This window comes from Chiloscyllium plagiosum, unplaced genomic scaffold, assembly GCF_037043375.1.
Source record: "Chiloscyllium plagiosum isolate Xiang-an unplaced genomic scaffold, Cpla_swu_hap1 HiC_scaffold_14, whole genome shotgun sequence".
Lineage (NCBI taxonomy): Eukaryota > Metazoa > Chordata > Chondrichthyes > Orectolobiformes > Hemiscylliidae > Chiloscyllium > Chiloscyllium plagiosum.
The window spans coordinates 38,782,059-38,801,793 of record NW_028270152.1 but is presented as its reverse complement, the minus strand read 5'-3'; the positions used below and the strand labels follow the sequence as shown (position 1 = coordinate 38,801,793).

At 40.6% G+C, this 19,735-nt stretch overlaps 1 protein-coding gene across 1 annotated transcript in view; it reads left to right on the top strand.

The window, feature by feature from the left end:
• The window catches only part of il17rd (interleukin 17 receptor D), a 105,655-nt gene that overhangs the window by 70,865 nt on the left and 15,055 nt on the right, over window positions 1–19,735 (top strand). Inside the window, exons 5-10 of the mRNA XM_043708113.2 lie at window positions 3,331–3,445; window positions 5,538–5,695; window positions 7,041–7,106; window positions 8,829–8,883; window positions 10,790–10,900; window positions 17,477–17,637. Coding sequence (XP_043564048.1) covers window positions 3,331–3,445; window positions 5,538–5,695; window positions 7,041–7,106; window positions 8,829–8,883; window positions 10,790–10,900; window positions 17,477–17,637 — 666 coding nt within the window. The remainder of the gene's footprint in view (window positions 1–3,330; window positions 3,446–5,537; window positions 5,696–7,040; window positions 7,107–8,828; window positions 8,884–10,789; window positions 10,901–17,476; window positions 17,638–19,735) is intronic.

The following is a 19,735-nucleotide window of genomic DNA, read 5'->3' as shown; positions in this document are numbered from 1 at the left end:
AACATTTGCATATCCCCTTTCATGTAATTTTTCCACACATCCTTTTTTCAATGATGAGTATTGAAGGAATGTTGGATTTGCCAACAGTTTAAAGTTATAATCTATATAATTACATCTTTTCATGTATTATGGGCTGACAATCAAGAACAATCTTTGCGTGTCAGCTGTTTAAGGCCTGTATCAGTTTATTTGAAACAGTTCTTTAACTTGGTCAGATTTAGTGCCATTTGTCTGGTCAGTATGTTTGTGAAGGTTGCTACAGTCCAGAAATTTATACCCACTGTTCTTCCCAAGTGAACAGTTTATTTGTTTAGCCCTTCTAACCTGGCTGTTTCCTTTCTCCCTCCATAAGTAGTGACCTGTGTTATAAGATACTGCAACTTCATTGAGTGTGCTTGGCTGCTTATTACGTTCCAAATTCCTACAAATGAGCAAATAAGAAAAATAGGAATAAACATCCTTCATAGTATATTTCTTGTTATGGTCTATGTAAAAAAAAAAACAATATAGGTAGAATGAGGTTCTGCAGGCACTTCTGAGAAGCTAAATCCAATACTGACAGGTTGTTTAGGGAAGAGTAATCATAGGGTAATAGAAGGTTGTATTGAGTTTGAGAGTGATTAAGTAAATTCCAAATCAGAACATCCAACTTAAACAATGCCAGGTGCGAGGGGTGAATTGGCCTAGGCAAATTGGCAAATTTTATTAAGAGATATGATTGTGGATAAGCAATGGTGTACTATTGCCAAGTAGAGTAGTAAGTAGTGGAATACTGGAAGAGACCAGTGAAGGATGATGAAAAAAATGGACACAGGAGAAAATGGAATATTTAAACAAACTAACCAGAAATAGTAAATCAAATGATAATAGCTTCTATAAATATACAAAAAGGAAGGGAATAGTGGAAGTAAATGCCCTTGAGGGTGAGGAAAGAGAAATTAAAATGCAGGAATAATGTAATGTCTGAAGTGTTAAACAGATATTTTGTTTCTGTCTTCACAGAAGATGCAAAAAAAATCAGCAATAGTGGAAATTCAGCATAATGAGAGTGAAGAATTTAAAAGTAATTAATACTAATGAAGCAAAAGAAGTGGAGAAGTTAGTGGAATAGAAGCTGCCACACGATAGCGTGCATCCTGCAGGTTGTAGAAATGGTGAATGCAGAGACTGAATACACCTTTTGCGATCTTCCAAAATTCCCTTAACTTTGGAACCATGTGAATGGATTAGAAAGTAGTGAATGTAACATCACCATTCAAAAATGGAGTGGGGGGGGGAATGGAAGGAGAGAAACTGAAAACTATGCCAGAGAGTCTGACACAGATCCTAGTATGATTAGGCAAAGTCAATACCGTTTTATGAAAGGGAAAGCATGTCTGACAAATCATGACACTGTGGGACAGCATGGTGGCTCAGTGATTAGTGCTGCTGTCCCACAGCACTAGGGATCCAGCTTCAATTCCAGCCTCAAGCAACTGTCTGTGTGGATTTTATACATTCTCCCCGTGTCTGTATTGCTTTCCTTTGGGTGCCCTGTTTGGTTCTCCCATAGTCCAAAGATGTGTAAGTTATGTGTGTTGGCCAAGGAAATTGCCCATTAGTGTCCAGAGATATTTAGGTTAGGTGGATTAGACATGGGAAATGTAGAGTTGCAGGGATAGGGTAGGTGGGTGAATCTGGATAGGATGCTCTTCGGAGAGTCGGTGTGGAATTGTTGGGCAGAATGGCCTGTTTCCACACTGTAGGGATTCTATTCTATGATCTATGATAAATCTGTTCGAGGATGTAACTAGCAGGGTAGATAAGGTGGAAACAATATCTGTAACATATTTTGGTTTTCAAAACACATTTGATAAGGTGCCACAAAAAAAGTTGCTGTACAAGGTGAGGGTTCATAGAATTTGGAGTAATATAATGGATGATTGGTCAGTTAAAGGACAGAAAGTAGGAATAAATAGGGCATCTTCAGGTTGGCAAGCTGCTCCTAATGGAGTATTGCCAGGCTCAGTGATGAGCCTCACTAATTTGTTTTTTAATTGGCTTTGTTGAAGAACCTGTGTGTAATGTATCAATGTTTACTGGAAATGCAGTGCTGGGGTGAAATTAAGCTGTTAGCTGAATACAGACCGCAACAGGATATGGATAGGTCAAGTGATGGGCAAAAGGTTGACAGATGGAGTACAGTGTAACATGACAAAAAGAGGAAATTACTTGCTTTTGTTAAGAATATGGAGGAATGAGAAGTGACCTCATTGAAACGTACGAAATTTTGAGAAGGCCTGGCAGGATAATAACTGGGTGCTTGTTCAGCCTGGTTTTACTATCTAGAAATAATGCGTATTGTCTGAAGATACAGGGTCACCCCTTTAGAACTGATATGAGGAGAACTTGCCTCATTCAGCTTTGTGAATCTTTGAATTCTGTATTTAAATGGTTGTAGTTGTGTAGTTTGGAGGGTTGAATGGCCTGTTCCTGGTCTGGTTTTGTATGTAAAAAGAATACCGTCGCTTATAATCTGCCCTCACTTTAGCAGGAAATGTTCCTTGTTTCTCTCTGATGACTGGTCATTCCCGATTTATAGCTGTGGTGCGGCATTAATTGGTTCAGTGTTTTCAGTGCATTGAAAGGCAGAATATCAACCAGGGTTTCTGATCCTGGCTGGTGTTCCTGTAAATCTTGCTGAAAAGTGAATGTGTATGGACATAGGGTGAGAATAACCTTTAGCCACTCACTGCTTTGCACTGCACTTTAAAGGGAAATAAACTACTGTTAGCCATGCATATTAGCCTGATGTGGGTTGCTCTTTTTTGGATGACATAGCTGGGGACCGTTTTCTTCTGATGTTGGTCCAGATTAAACACTGCTGAAAATGTGTTGCTGGAAAAGCGCAGCAGGTCAGGAAATTCCTGAAGAAGGGCTCATGCCCGAAACGTTGATTCTCCTGCTCCATGGATGCTGCCTGACCTGCTGCGCTTTTCCAGCAACACATTTTCAGCTCTGATCTCCAGCATCTGCAGTCCTCACTTTCTCTCAGATTAAACACTGCTTGCCAGATACAAATTTTATTATGTGATGGATGACAGACCACAAATTTTGTTCTTAAATTTTGTTTTTTTTGCCTGTAGTACCTTGGGATATTTACCTATTTTCAAGACAATATACAAATGCAGGTTGGTTGTAATGGACAGCCTGTTTCCAAAGCATTCACTGGATACATTGTATAGTCAAAAGCTTAGAAACTCTCAAGGCTAAATGGCACAAATATCTTCTGAAAGGAAGATGCACTGTCAACTACAACTGCATTCCAGCTAATTTTGGTTCTATCTTCAGGTTTTGAAATCCCAACCATTTCGAAGGTTGAAGTTTAAAACACAATATAATGTGACGATTTTACCATTTCCAAACCTTGTCGAAGAAAACAATACCTTCCAGTTTCAGGTTGAACGTAAGTACTGGCTTCATGTAATTAATGTGATAACTTATAACAATTGGATGGGTTGGACTGAAGGGTCTGTTTCCATGCTGTACATCTCTATGACTCTGAGTTCAAAGCCTAGACCAAAGTGTCTATTAAGAATACAACATTTCAATAGTAAAACTGCAGACCTGTTGCAATAGGTTAATTGATCTGAGTTGGTCAAATATAACACATGTAGTGCATCTTTTCATTCACCTGTAATCGTGGAAAATAACTGATTCTATCAAAGAGAAAAATGTGAGAATGAAAGTGCTTTCTACGCATCACTACATTTGTCAGTATAAAAAACATTCTCAGTGTTGAATTGTTGACATTGCTCTTATTTAATTCAGCTAGTGATGAACAAAAAAGACCTAAATAAGTATAACCAGTTAGTAATGTAAAAATTCTAAACTGCATCCTAATTTATTCATAATTTCACTGAAGCATTTCATCTTGAAGAAATGCTAAATAATGTGAATAATTTGAATACAAAACTCTTAAAATTTGAACCAATGAAAAGTGAAACCCATTTAAGTGAATTGCCTCCAGCAATTGCAACCAAAGTACTTTTAAAAGCAGTTTTGTGATAGTTTCTGACTTAAAGAAATCTTCACAAGTTTAGAAAGAAGGATACTGCCATTTTGACTTAATGAGATTTTGAGTCATCTGACTTGAAAAGAGTTCTTTCTGTGGTGGCTTCTTGCTGTTAGCTGAATGCCCACATTGCTTTTGGCTATTTAAATGGAGACTGTCAAAAGATAATGGAGTTAAGACTATTAAAATTCATTTCAAACTGTTACCTTTTCTTGCTGAGTATTTAGTTGAAACATAATTGTGTTTTTTTTCCATTATTGCCCTTTTAGGATGGTGTAGCCCCTCCACGCCCCCACCCCCCACCCCACCCCCTGCTTCAACTTAATCTGAAAGCTTCCAGTTGCTGTGGTTTCAAATGTGCTTTGCGTTCAGTTTAAATTAAGATTATTTGAGAGCAAGGATTAATTGTGTATAATGACAGGATAATTCCCATTATTTGAAAATCATTTCTCTATCAGTATAGCTTGCAGAAGTCTGTTGAAAAGAAATGGCCTCGGTTCTATGATGATAATAATAGAGAGGTTTTGGTACTAACCTTTATTAATTTGTATTTGAGATAGCAGCCTCCATTGGCTGTATATAAGCAGTTAAATGCAGATATGGGCATGCTACTGACCAAGCTGCCTGATTTCTCCAGAAGCCTTGCTGTAATTATAACTTGATGAGGAATTTGTCATTGAGGTATGTGGAACGATATCAGTTTGTTTTAGTATACGCACACACAAGTTACCAGAAAGAGTTTAGGCTTAATCATTCCATTGTGAGGAAGTTTTAAAAGAAGTGTTAAGTCTTAATCAGTGTTGCTTCTAAGATGCATATATGCACAGATGTGTGGCAACCTGAAAGGTACATGCATGCTGCTCACGAGTTGTCAAGTATAAGAAAACATAAATGCTGGCCACGCAAAAAGAGTTAATGGAACTGTGCGTCTGTGCACAACAAAAGCAATTGAAGGATTTTGGTCCTAATTATGACTAAATAACATTTGGGTAGCGCTGTAAGACACGCTACAAGTGTTGTGTCCTCTTCTTTCACATTTATGTATTGCTAAGGGGTTAAATCTGCAATTGTGACTTTTAAAAACTTTCTTTTTCTGACTCTTTATGCTCCCTTTCTTTTGTATTCTGTATAAGACTTGGTACTCAGTTAAATTTTGAAGTGCAGATTACTTCTAAAGGAATTTTAAATCTAATTTGTTAAGGAAATACACAGCTGTTTATCTGGTTCACAAAGGTCCTACCCAGATCCCTTGCACAAATACCTCATGTTCTTGTTTGTCTGATCAGACTAAGTTCCATTGCAGAATCCCATAGAAAGTCTGAGGGTAGATATTAATGTGATGAAAGGCTAGTTCTGTTTCCTTCCCTCTAACTGCAAAATCCTGACCAAACGTAACTTGCAAAAAATGTGCTTTACTTCTTCCAGGTTAGTGACTTATATTAGTTAATTTTATTTTTTTATTTTGTTTCGCATTTACAAACAGACTGGTCTCCAAAGAATCTGGATATCAACCAACCGTACCAGTCTACAAATTTAAATGTAACCTTTGACTTGGCTCCTTCTATTTTTGGGTTTAAAGCCTATCACATACGCTGTAAAATGGTGAATACTGGTTTCCACAAGGACAAGACTATATTTGTGGTAAGCAAATTGGAGACCTGTGCAACATAATAATGTACTTACTGTGTTCTAATTATAAAGCTGGGTAAAGATAAAGAATGGGCAACTTGATCCCCAAACCTTTGATCGTGCCAGGTGTCCAAAACAGTCATTTTATTCAGTCCACTTGATATTTACTGTATATAGTACTTTCCCAATCCCTCAGCCTTCATAACCTCTTTTAGCTGGTATGTACTTTTTGGGAGATTGGGAGAATTGCTTTAACTTTTAAATCTTTTATAGTTGGTGTGTAATGGGAGATGTATATCTTTGGGCTCAAGTTGTGTCCTGTAAGTTTTCTCTCTTTGAAATCAGTTGTTTCCCTGCAGTATGATGTATTGGAAGATTCTTTTATGTAAATTAAAGACATTAAATCAGGGATAGACAGGGACAGGGTAGTGGAGTGGGTCTGGATGGGATGCTGATTGGAGGGTTGGCATGGACTGTATGGCCTGCTTCCACACTTGTAAGCATTGGATGATTCTAAATCAACTTGTAGGTTTTGCTGGATTGTTTGACTGGTTCTAAACACAAATATTTAAAACCAGTTTTAACAAAAAAATCAGAATCTATATAAATTATAGATTCAATGAGTCACACAATGCTGGTTGATCACCTTGATAATCAGTGGGAATATTTGTTTGGATTTGCTGGGTGGTTTTGCAGCTGGATGCCATTCCTGCCATTAACCTTCTTCATTTATCTGGCATGGGGACCATGCTAGTGACTGGGCTCTTCCCTATCAACAAGTCCTGGAGGGGGATTTGAACCTGGGGTCTCCCTGCTCAGAGACAGGCCAGTTACTTACTGATCTGCTTCAATTCCTAGCCACTAACAATGGTATTTATCATTTTTGAGGAAATCAGGAAGATGTGTTTAGGATTTATAATGCCTCATGGCTGCTCCTTGAATGTTTTTTTATGAGGCTTTACATTCTTTTTATTAATTAGTGCATGTTGTAAACAACCTCATTGCATTTCCTCAGCAAGGAAGAATGGCTGCTGTGTGTGCTGGCTGCCATGTGGATATTAGAGTGACGCAGTTGTTACTTATACCATCAGTTACTCTGCATAGTATTTATTAGATAAGATGACACACACTTCACATTTTAAGGCTCTGAGACCTATGGTACTATGTTTAAAGTGTTAAAATGAGGCATGAACAAACAAAAGTTGGTGACTCTCAGGCTTGATGCTAAGTATCTTTTAAGCCCATTTTCATAATTATGTCTGTGTAAGTAATTGTTGAACCATAATATTCATGAAGCTTTAAATTCTGTCAGGATGTTGTTTAAAGATTCATTGAAAATTTTAATTTCTTCCCATAGGACAGTAATATGACCATAGTGAGTTACATTTTTCATGACCTTTACCCAGGCACTTACAGCATTGAGGTATGATTCTTTCACATTCAGGTATTTTTCGAATTCTGCTTCCAATGTTACTTTATTATCTTATCAGTCCAGCCTTACAACCCTCCGATATCTGCATTCCTTCAATTCAGGTGTTGTGCGCACATTGATTTTCTTTACTCCATCACTGGTGACAGGGCCTTCACTTCACTTGGTCCTGAACTCTGGAATTCTCTCTCACTTCCTCTCTGCATCTCCAACTCTCACTTTTCCTTGGTACATTCATCAAAACCTATCCTTTTGACCAAATGTTTGGCCATTTACCCTAATGCCTTCCTATTGTAGTTCAATGTCAATTCTTGTTTAATAGTGCTCCTGAGAGACCCCCCTTCTACAGTGTTGAAGGTGCTATACAAATGCACATTGTTGTCTCAAATTGACCACAGAAGACTTCAGCGTTTCTCCATGAGGTAGAGCACAACATCTGGTCTGATCTCAGTGGGGGACCACTCAAATGTCTCCACATAAGGGGAGTAGGATGAGATAGGTTCCCAGCAATATGAGTGAGCATTTAATAGCTTTATGCTTTGGCTGCTTGCTTTAATTTTTTATCTCTTAAATCTTAACCTCCATTTCAAATTCTTATTGGCAAAACAACTTGGTTCAAATTTCATTCTTTCAAATGAGACTTTGATTTCTGCGTAAAGCCTTTGCAATATAGTTTGTCCCCATCTGCTTGCAAACAAGTTGCAGCTGTAGGCTCCATGAGATTATTACATCCTAGTTATTATTTTGTGCGTTTCTTGTATGCCACATATACAAGACACACAATACTTATAAAGCCAAACTTACTCTCTTCTATCATTATCTTTTATGACTCAATGGCCCAGATTTTCTTTGTGTACAGTTATAGTGGCATATCTAAATAAAAGGAGTCTTGTACAGTGCAGAACAAAGAGGAAATTATGGAGTAAATAATAAAGCCATTGCTTATGGGATTCCTTATCTTTGTGAAGTGTTTCTGTTGATCCACTGTTAAACCTCACCAAAAACACTAGGAAGGAATGCCCCCGTTCCCCTCATGAAAAAATGAAATTCCAGTTTTGCTGCACCATCACTAGCTTTCATTTTGTTGCCACTTGAATTAAAAAATTAATGCTGTAGGCGTGCTGCCAATGGTGAGTTTTAGGTGAGTGTCATACCTGAACAACTTATAAAGCCAGTTTTAAGTATTTATGTTCACATCCTGCTTAACGTACTTGCAGAGAAAATAATACCTGCTTTGCTATTATGCCTTTTGGGGCATGTACAAACAAGAAGTTCAGGAAAATATAAGCAAATTATCGACAGCAAAATCAGAACACTGTCTGATTAAATTTATGATATACGTTGCCACTCTCACTGTTGCAGGAATTTCTGGGCCAAATATTTATCAGAAACATTAACTTCCACAGACTATCAACAGCAAATCTGCTGGATTTGCGCCAAGAGTATCATTTTGCTCTATTTCCCTTTTGATAAGTGGTTTGGAAATAGTGATTCTCATCCCAAGTTTTATTTGTTCCAATATGACCCAAGAGGGAGCCCAAACTGAAGCATTAAGCGTTGTCTATATATAGAGACCTGGAAAAAAGAGATTTTATAATAATTCATTTATAGTTAGTCAACTTAAAACAAAGCACTTTCTTTTAATTGTTCTTTGTAGCCTTGCACATTTTTGCAACTCATGACAATTGAAGATCTTCTTGTATCTTTTTTCTTTAGGTGACGGATTCTAGTAATACCACTGGGAAACAAGTCAATTTCACAGTGAGACCAGGTAGGCTTGATCCTTTTCAGGTAGGACCCTAGTGGCAATGGGCACACCCTGTATCTGTATGTTTAACCTCAAATATATCCAGAAATTATTAACAAATGATTTATTTGTATAGCTGTAAAAAACATCTTAAGGGAGGAGATTAAAATTACCTTACAGAATCAAAGAATGACCTGGTGAGTTATAAATTAATGTTGGCAGCTTTTGAACTTTATTGCCATTTTGTCTGGTTGAGTTTTCCACAAATTCTACAAAATTTAATTCAACATTCTAGCTTTGTAAGGAAGCAAATTTTTGAGTGATGTGATGAGCAAACAGAAGATGATTAATATAAGCATTTCCTTGCTTTGGATATTTGGTCTTTAGGTATTATGGCATGCATGTTTCCATTACTAGGAATATCCATTGTTGATATGTGACACACATTTTGAAACAGCAATGTTTTCCCTGTCCACCCCAACTTCCTTTAAGCTAAACATCATGGATGCAGGTTCCTTTTGTACCTGGTCCTTGTAATAATTAGACGTAAAATCTTAATATCAGTAACTTCCTCAATAGTAAAAGGAAAAATGACTAAGGGTGATCTTGATGTTAACGAGAATCCCTTTATTGATGCAGAAAACCTGTTGCTAATGCCAGGATGCCACTGTGCAGATGGCATCAGTGACATCAGCAAAAGTGATCTTGTCAGTTGACACCTCTGATGGCAGCAGTTCTGCGTACATTTCATTTGCAGCATCTATGAAGTATGAAGTAATGGAGACTAATGTGGAGTTGGCTAATTTGAGCCAATATCTTCCATAGATTGTAGTAGTTTCTCCTTCCTGCAAAAAAATTGACCAAAGTCACTTCTGTAAACAGGAGTCAATTACAACTGTAAAGCAGGGAGTAATACTCTCCACCTGGTGTCAGACTTTGATGGATGTAGGCCTCACCGCAAGGATTGAACATACTGATAGGGAAGCAGTGGCAAAGTACTGATGTCACCAGATTAGCAAACCAGAACCTCAAGTTGCTGTTCTGGTGACCAGGATTCGATGCTACAATGGCAGAGAGTGAATTTTGAATTCATTAAAAATCTGGAATTAAAACAATTGTAATGGTAACTATAAGAATGTTGACTCTCATACATAAAAAAATCGGTTCACTATTGCCCTTTTAGAGGAGGAAATCCACCATCCACGCTCTGCTGTGGTTTATGTGTGACTCCAGACTCCTAGCAATGTAGTTGACACTTAACTGCATTCTGGGTTAGGGATGGGTGATAAATGCTAATCCATCCAGTGGCTCCCACATTCCATGAATGACTTTTAAAGAAATCTCATCCTCTGGTGCAGTGGAGCGATAGACTCAAAGGTTACTGTTCAGTTTGCAATGTCTGCTAGACTTTACAATGGGTGGAGATGGACTGACTGCGGATTTGACTAACCCGACACTCCACGCTGCAGTGTGGTTTTATGGGCAGAACTGCCTTTCTTCCAGGAAGGTGCAGTGACGCACCACAGTATTGTTGTGCTTGTCCATGGATGCAGCTGACAATAACATCGAGCTTACTGATATTCTTACTGGAATCAGCATTTTAACCCAGAATGGGAATCAATCAATCAACCTTCTTAACAGATCTGGTTCAAATACTCATCAAAACAATTCATTGAGCTATCAAAGGAACCTCAATCTAGTTTATGAAAAATAAACTATTTTCCAAAAATGAAGAACTTAATCATAAGCGTTCAACTTTGCTGTGAAAAATGTAGCTTTGAATTTATCTTGTAGATGGCAATAGAACATAGATATCAGCTTCAAAACATCTGAAAACTGATGGAACCGCATCCTTTGGCACCTCTAGCCTGCTTTTAGATTATGTTTTATGTTCAGTAAACTAATATGTTTCTTCCTATTCTTCCATCAGTGCATTACCCGTGGGCTGGTCCGATCCGAGCAATTGCCATTACTGTTCCGTTAGTGATAGTGTCTGCGATCATCACTCTCCTCACAGTGGTCTGCTGTAAGAAACAGCAAAGTAAGAAATTGTTTGCAATTTTGTTTGTGATTATTTGTCAACAGAAAAGTAACAGGGAGGAGTGGAGATTAGGTTACCTTTTATGGATTGCTGTGGGATTTCGCATGTACTTTGAAAATCTGGGGCTTTCCTTTTCAAAGCTGTGCAGAGTATGTTTGTTAAAACCAGACACTGATACCATCTTCCAGGACCACCAGGAACAAAAGTGGAGTCATTATACAGTTCTGTATTAACTCCATAGTGATTGGAATGTCCCTTCCTGTTGCAGTTTATATAAAACTAATTTTTCTTGTCATAAAATGGTAAGGCAAACCTGGATAGGACTTATACAATTAATGGTATGGGCCTGAACGTGGGGTACAAGCACCTGAGACTGGAGTCACAGATAGACAGGGTGGTGAAGAAGGCATGTTTGCCTTCATTGATCAGAGCATTAAGATTAGGAGTGGAGACATCATGTTGTGGCTGTACGGGGCATTGTTCAGGCCAGTTTTAGAATACTGCATACAATTCGTGTCGCCTTTCTATAGGAATTAAGTTGTTAAATTTGAGAAGGTGCAGAAATGATTTACAAGGAAGTTGCTGTGACTGGAGAGTTTGAGTCATAGCGAGAGGCTGAATAGGCTGGGGCTTTTTTCCCTGGGGCATCGAAGGATGAGGGGTGACCTTGTAGATGTTTATAAAATCATGAGGGGCATGGGTAGAGTAAATAGCCAAGGTCTTTTCCCAAGGATAGGGGAGTCAAAAACTAGAGGGCATAGGTTGAAGGTGAGAGGGAAAAGATTTAAAATGGACCTGAGGGATAACGTTTTCACAAAAATAATGGTGCGTGTATGGAATGAGCTACCAGAGGAAGTGGTAGAGGCTGGTAGAATTACAACATTTAAGAAGCATCTGGATGGGTGTATAAATTGGAAGGGTTTAGAGGGAAATGGGCCAAATGCTAGCTGTGGGACTAGGTCACATTGGGATGTCTGTGCGGCGTGGACAAATTGGACCGAAGGGTCTGTTTCCAAGCTGCATGACTCTGACTATAAACGTTCTCCCTTTCCCTGGTTGGATTTAACTTCAATATGGAGGACATATTCTAATACTTAGATATAGTTAAGTCCTTACCTAACAGCAATCAGAAACAGAAAGCATCAGCTAACATGGCAATCCAGTTACAATGTGGTTTAAAACAACATATGAAATTAACTATCCATTAGTCTGCTTTAAATAACATTGGTTGAGTATTTCTGTTGCCCAGTCAGTTCTTCATCCATCTAGCTAGTACACCCTGGACCACATGCGACTTCACTTTCTCCATCAGCCTACCACGAGGAACCTTATCAACCACCTTACTGAAGTCCATTTATATGACATCTTGACTCATCAATTAATTTTGTCACTTCCTCAAAGATTTCTAGTTAATTGGTAAGATATGAGCTTCCCTGTTCAAAACCATGTTACCTATCACTGATAAGCCCATTTTCTTCCAAATGGGAATCGATCCTATCCCTCAGTATCTTCACCAGCAGCTTCCCTACCACTGTCGTCTGGCTCACCGGTTTATAATTACCTGGAGTATCCTTGCTACCCTTCTTCAACAAGGGAACAACATTAGCAATTCTCCAGTCCTCCGGGACCACATCTGTATTCAAGAATGCTGCAAAGATATCTGTTAGGTCCCCTCAGTAACCTGGGATAGATCCCATCCGGACCTGGGGACTCGTCCACTTCAATGTCTTTTAAAATACTCAACATTTCCTTCCTCCTTATGCTGACTTGACCTAGAGTAATCAAAATCCTTAATCTCAACATCCATCATGTCCCTCTCCTCAGTGAATACAGATGCAAAGTACTCATTAAGAATCTCATCCATTTTCTCTGACTCCACGCATAACTTTCCTCCTTTGTCCTTGAGTGGGCTAACCCTTTCCCTAGTTACCCTCTTGCTCCTTATGTATGAATAAAAGGCTTTGGGGTTTTCCTTAACCCTGTTTGCTAAAGATATCTCATGACCCCCTTTAGCCCTCTGAATTCCTCGTTTCATCTTGGTCCTACATTCCCAATATTCTTCCAAAGCTTCATCTGTCTTCAGTCACCTAGACCTTAGGTATGTTTCCTTTTTCCTCTTAGCTAGTTTCACAATTTCACCTGTCATCCATGGTTCCCTAACCTTGCCATTTCGATCCCTCATTTTCAAAGGAACACACCTGTCCTGCACTCTAATCACCTTCTCTTTAAAAGCCTCCCACATATCAAATGTGGATTTGCCTTCAAACAGCTGCTCCCAACTGACATTCCCCAGCTCCTGCCAAACTTTAGCATAGTTGGCCTTCCCCAATTTAGCGCTGTTCCTTTAGGACCATTCTTGTCTTTGACCATGAGTATTCTAAAACTTACGGAATTGTGACCACTATTCCCAAAGTAATCCCCTACTGAAATTTCAACCACCTGGCTGGGCTCATCTCCAAATACCAGGATCAGTATGGCCCCTTCCCGAGTTAGACTATTTACATACTGCTCCAGAAAATCTCCTGGATGCTCCTTATAAATTCTGCTCGACCTCTAACACTAAGTGAATCCCAGTCAATGTTGGGATAATTAAAATCTCCTATCACTCCCACCTTGTTGCACTTACATCTTTCTATAATCTGTCAACATATTTGTACCTCTATCTCATGCTTGCTCTTAGGAAGCCTGTAGTACAGCCCCAACCTTGTTACCACACCCTTCCTATTTCTGAGCTCTGCCCACATTGCCTCACTGCTCGAGTCTTTAATGGTGCCCTCCTTCAGCACAGCTCTGATATCCTCTTTGACCAGTAATGCAACTCATCCATCCCTTTTACCTTCCTCTCTATCCAGCCTGAAGCATCTATATCCTGGGATATTTAGTTGCCAATCATGCCCTTCCTTCAACCAAGTCTCAGTAATAGCAATAAAATCACACTCCAAGCCCTAGGTTCACCTGCTATACCGACTACACGAGCATTAAAACAACGGCACCTCAGACTACCAGTCCCTTTCCATTCATCAATAACTCACTGCCTACTCTTCCCCTGAGTGACGCTAACTTCATGAGCTAGTTCCTTACAGGCTTTAGTTACTACCTAGGAAAACATGAGGACTGCAGGTGTTGAGAGCAGAGTTGAGTGTTGCCGGGAAAGCACAGCAGGTCAGGCAGCATCCAAAGTGCAGGAGAATCGATGTTTTAGGCATAAACCCTTCATCAGGAATGAGGTTTGTGGGCTGGGGCTGAGAGATAAATGGAAGGGTGTGGGGTTGGGGGGAAGGTATCTGAAAAAGCCATAGGTAGATGAAGGGGGGGAGAAGGTGATAGGTCAGAGGGCGAAGTGATGGACAGATCCAGAGGGCGGTGCGGTGTTGGAGGATTTGGACTGGGATAATGTCAGGTGAGGGGAAATTAGGAAGCTGTTGAAATTCACATATATCCCGTGTGGTTGCAGGGTCCCAAGGCAGAATATGAGGCGTTTTTCCTCCAGGCGTCAGGTGGTTTGACAGTAGAGGAGGCCCAGGACCTGCATGTCCTTGACCGAGTGGGAGGAGGAGTTGAAGTGTTCAGCCATGGGACGGTGGGTGGGGTTGATGGGTGCGGGTGTCCCCGAGATGTTCTCTGAAACGATCTGGAAGTAGGCGTCCTGTCTCCCCGATGTAGAGGAGACCACACCGGGTGCAACGGATGCAGTAGATGATATTGGTAGAGGTGCAGGTAAATTTCTGATGGATGAGGAAGGATCCTTTGGGACCTTGGATGGAGGTGAGGGGAGTTGTGTGGGCATGGATTTTGCACTTCCTGCAGTGGAGAAAGTGAGGACTGCAGATGCTGGAGATCACAGTCGAGAGTGGGGTGCTGGAAAAGCACAGCAGGTCAGGCAGCATCCGAGGAGCAGGAGAATTGATGTTTCGCCTAATGAAGGGCTTATGCCCGAAACGTTGATTTTCCTGCTCCTCGGATGCTGCCTGACTGCCTGTGCTTTTCCAGCATCACACTTTCGACACTTCCTGAGGTGGCAGGGAAAGGTGCCAGGAGTGGGGTGTGGGCTAGTGGGGGCATGGATCTGATGAGCGAGTCGCGGAGGGAATGGTCTCTCCAGAATGCTGATTGGGGTAAGGAGGGAAATGTATCTTAAATATAAATATACCAATACCTTCACCTGGACCATCTCTGACACCTCCTTACTCTTTCTGGACCTCTCCTTCATTATCTCCAATGACCGACTAACCACAGACTTATCTACTACAACCCACCGACTCCCACAGCTATCTAGACTGCACCTCCAACCACCCTAACTCCTGTAAAAATGTCATCCCTTATTACCAATTCCTCCGCCTCTGCCGCATCTGTTCCCAGGATGACCAATTCCACCTCAGAAGTCCCAGGTGGCCTCCTCCTTCCATGATCGCAACTTCCTTTCCCACATGGTTGACGATGTTCGCCAGCGCATCTCCTCCACTTCATGCACCACCGCCCTTGAACCCCACCCCTTCCAACGCAAGAAGGACAGAACCCTCCCCCACCCCGGTTCTCACTTTGCACCCCTCCAACCTCCGCATATATTGCATCATTCTCCGCCATTTCCACCACCTCCAAATGGACCCCTCCACCAGAGATATATTTCCCTCCCCACCCTTTATCAGCATTCCGGTGAGACCATTCCCTTCGCGACTCCCTCGTCAGGTCCATGCCCCCACGGGCCCATACCCCACTCTTGGCACCTTTCCCTGTCACGGCAGGAAGTGCAAAACCTGTGCCCATACCATTCCAATCACTTCCATCCAAGGCTCCAAGTGATTCTTTCACATTCGTCAAAAATTTACCTGTATCTCTACTGATGTCATCTGCTGCATCCATTGCACCTGATATGGTCTCCTGTGCATCAGGGAGGCAGGATGCCTTCTTGCGGATTGTTTCAGAGATCATCTCAGGGATACCCACACCCACCAATCTCACCGGTCTGTGGCTGAACACTTCCACTTCCCCTCCCACTTTAAGGACATGCAGGTCCTGGGCCACTTCCATTGCCAAACCGTTACCACCCGACGCCTGGAGGAAGAATGCCTCATATTCCACCTTGGGACCCTGCAACCACATGGATGAATGTGGATTTCAACAGCTTCCTCATTTCCCCTCACCTGACATTATCCCAGTCCCAAGCCTCCACCCTCCAGACCTGTCCATCACTCCTCCCTTTGACCTATCACCCTCTCCATCACCTTCATCCACTTATGGCTTTCTCAGTTACTTCCCCCCACCCCCCACCCCACCTCCCTCCCATTTATCTCTCAGTCGCGGCCTTCAAGCCTCATTCTTGATGAAGGGCTTATGCACAAAACATCAATTCTCCTGCTCCTTGGATGCTGCCCAACCTGCTGTGCTTTCCCAGCAACACGCTCTCGACTTTAGTTAATACCTCATTACTGTTCACTAACCTGCACATTTGGTTCCCATCCCCCTATCTTTGTGCAGCGTCCTGACTAACTTACTGCTGATCCCTAGCCAAGTTGCACTGAACCTGCAGGACTGCCCATGGCCCACTCCATGGACTGTAACGAGATGAAATCCCCAACCCAGACTACTCCAAGCAGCTGATTAACCATATTCAAGTCCTGGGTGTGAGATTAGATAATACCTTTCACTGGTTGATGGGACCTCCTGATTGATGACAGTCCCCTTTAACTTTGAGACATTGCCATTTGGTTGAAGCACATTCAGTGTTTGCTGTATAAGATGTAAATGTGGCACATAGTGTAAATATGACATTGACAGAGTTCGTATTGTCCAGCATCCTGTTCATTGCTTAACTGACTACTGCAAGTAACCATGGCAGGTTACCCCTTTGTCTGCACTAAAAGGCAAAGCAAGATAGAAGTACTGTGGGGTTAAATGTTCTGAATAATGTGACAATGTGTGGAAGGGAAGGCACGGCAGAGATACAGTGACAATTGAAATAAGAGCAAAGTAGGTGGATGCTAAGATGAAATTAAGAGCCCCTAAAGTCAACCCTGTATCCAAATCTGCCAGGACCGATACCAATCTCATGGAAGTTGTCTAGCAACAGCATTGAAATGAAAGGTGTTGATGTGCTCCAAATTACAGCATTGATGTGGTGAACTGTATTCTAAGTGACCCCGAGATGTGTCATGATGAGGTTGCTGTGTGTGCAATACCAACCTTGCCCATGTCATTCAGGGGCTGGTCAGGAGTTCTCCTTATCTGAAAGTGTGTCTCAGATCTATGGTTTCCTATGGCAAAAATGCTTGCTTATTTCTAACTTTTCAAGCCCCTTGTTTAATGAATGCAATCTGTTTTCGAATTAATGTAGCCATTTCATTCAAGTGTGCTTGGCTTTTAAATTGATAATTATTTTAAAAGCATCTGACATGCTTGTTTTGTTCATGTTCTGGTACATTAGAGTATGATGCTTTGACAACCTTAAAAGAGTTGGCATGTTTGAAAATCAGGTCTTGTAGTGCTGTATAGGCCAAGGGTACTTTGGTGTGTGAATGAGGTGTTATGTTTGGATTGAGCAGCACCCTTAGGAAGATCACTATTCTGTTCATCTCTTAGATCCAGTGTATTCGGAACTAGATGAGGAGAATTCTGAATCATCTCCATCACCGAGGTCCAAACCAAAAGTTTTCATTTGTTATTCCAGTAAAGACTGTCAGAAACACCTCAGTGTCGTTCAGTGCTTTGCATTTTTTCTCCAGGACTTCTGTGGCTGTGAGGTAAGTTTCTTTTCCCTGCATTAATTACTTGGAAAACTATTGGCAGGAATTCTCGTAAAAGTAAGTGTCAGAATCATTAAACGCCTGCTGCAGTTTATACTGTGAAAATGTTTCAATCTGTTTTTGAAGTGGTGCCTTCATTTTGAAGACATTTTATGAAACTGGCATCTTTACAACCTACCTCTTTGAAGCATTTAATCACCAATTCCTATTTCTCCTGACATAGCTTTGAAACAATATTGCTAATGCTCTGGTGAAGCATCTTGGGACATTTTACTGTAATTAAAGCATTATAATCAATGCAAGTTGCCTTCATTGAGTCTTCTGCATCGAACCATCTAGCACCAACAATAGATTCTTATTTGACGCATGTGAACCATTGTTTACTGAGTGGAAGAGACGCTTGTGACTTTAAGTGACATACCTTTGGACTTTACATGGTTTATCATTCTTTCTGTCATAAGATACCACATCCCCTCATGCAATATTAGTATCACCATTGGAAATTTGACAAATTGTAATAAAATTTTAAGACATGTTTTGAACTATATTGGTAGAAATTTGAGGTTACTAATATTGAAATAGTTTGTGCTACACACGCTAGTGAAACAAAATTCACGATGATCACTGGCTCAGTTAGTGTTTTTTTAAGGTGTACTTTTCTTATTTACGGGCGTAACAATGTTTACAGAACATGCCTAATTGAATTGATGCACACTGCATGAGATTTGTTTTAACTTTTCCATTATGTGGTGTGTCCTTGCAGGGGAATATAAATCATGCAGCATTTAAATATGGCTTATTACAGGTTCAACATCTGAATATTCCTTTTAAGTGACTCCTAAATTTGGAGATGTCTATCCTTATACTTTGTTTTAAACAATATAAACACGCCAACAGTTTCAACAAAACCTGACAATCTAATTTTTTTAAAAAAATACACCTGAGATTGAGTGACAGTGTGTGTTTTTTGGACTCCCCTTCATTTTTTTTGTGTTATCTCTAATTTTATGCAGCAACTTTCTCTCCCTCCAAGGTTATTAGCATAAATATAATATCTGCTTGCTTGCCGCAACATGTTATCATCTAGCCTTGAGTAATTACTGTTTCAATCAGGCAAAATCTACTATCATTTTATTGTAGCACACACTTCTCAGCAAGTAATAACTAACTGACCTGGAGCCCAATCAAAAATACCACTTGAATCCAGAAAGAAGTGGTCATAACATTGCGTTTTTATGTATCTCAACATGACAATGTGTAGCCTCTAATTATTTCTGGTTTCCAAACTTCATACATACTAGTTTTTGTGTTTACTGCTCTCGATGTGACCTCCTCTATGATGGGGAGACAAAATGCAGACTGCTTTGCAGAACATCTCTGGTTAGTCTTTTAAAAATGTCCCCGAGCTTCCAGTTGCCTTCCACTTCAACACACCACTGTATTCTCTTATTAATACTTGTGTTTCAGGCCTCTGCAGTGCTTCAGTGCAAGCTGGAGGAGCAACACTTCATCTTTTGCCTACGTACCTTGCGCCATCAGGATTCAATATCGAGTTTAACAAATTTGGAGAATGAACACCCTGCTCATTGTTCATTACCCATTCTCATTTCCCCAGTTCCTGTTCTGTATAGGTTGTTCCCAGCACAGCCTACTCATTTTCAAGTATTTACATTTCCTGGTAGCACTCATTCAGCATTTATCTCTCTCCTGGTTTATCTTGATGTGCAGGTACTGATGTTGGACTGGGGTGGACAAAGTCAGAAATCTCACAATACCAGGTTATAGTCCACCAGGTTTATTTGAAATCACAAGCTTTTGGAACATAGCTCCTTCGACAGATCTAGTCTCACAACATCAGACGAAGGAGCTGGACTCTGAAAGCTAGTGATTTCAAACAAACCTAACATTGTGTAATTTCTGACCTGGTTTATCAGTAATCCCTTTGTCTGTTTCTCCTGTAATTTCTCTCGTTCATTCTCTCTTGCACTCTCTCTCTCTCTCTCTCTCTCTCTCTCTCTCTCTCTCACACACACACACACACACACACACACACACACACACACACACACACACACACACACACACACACACACAC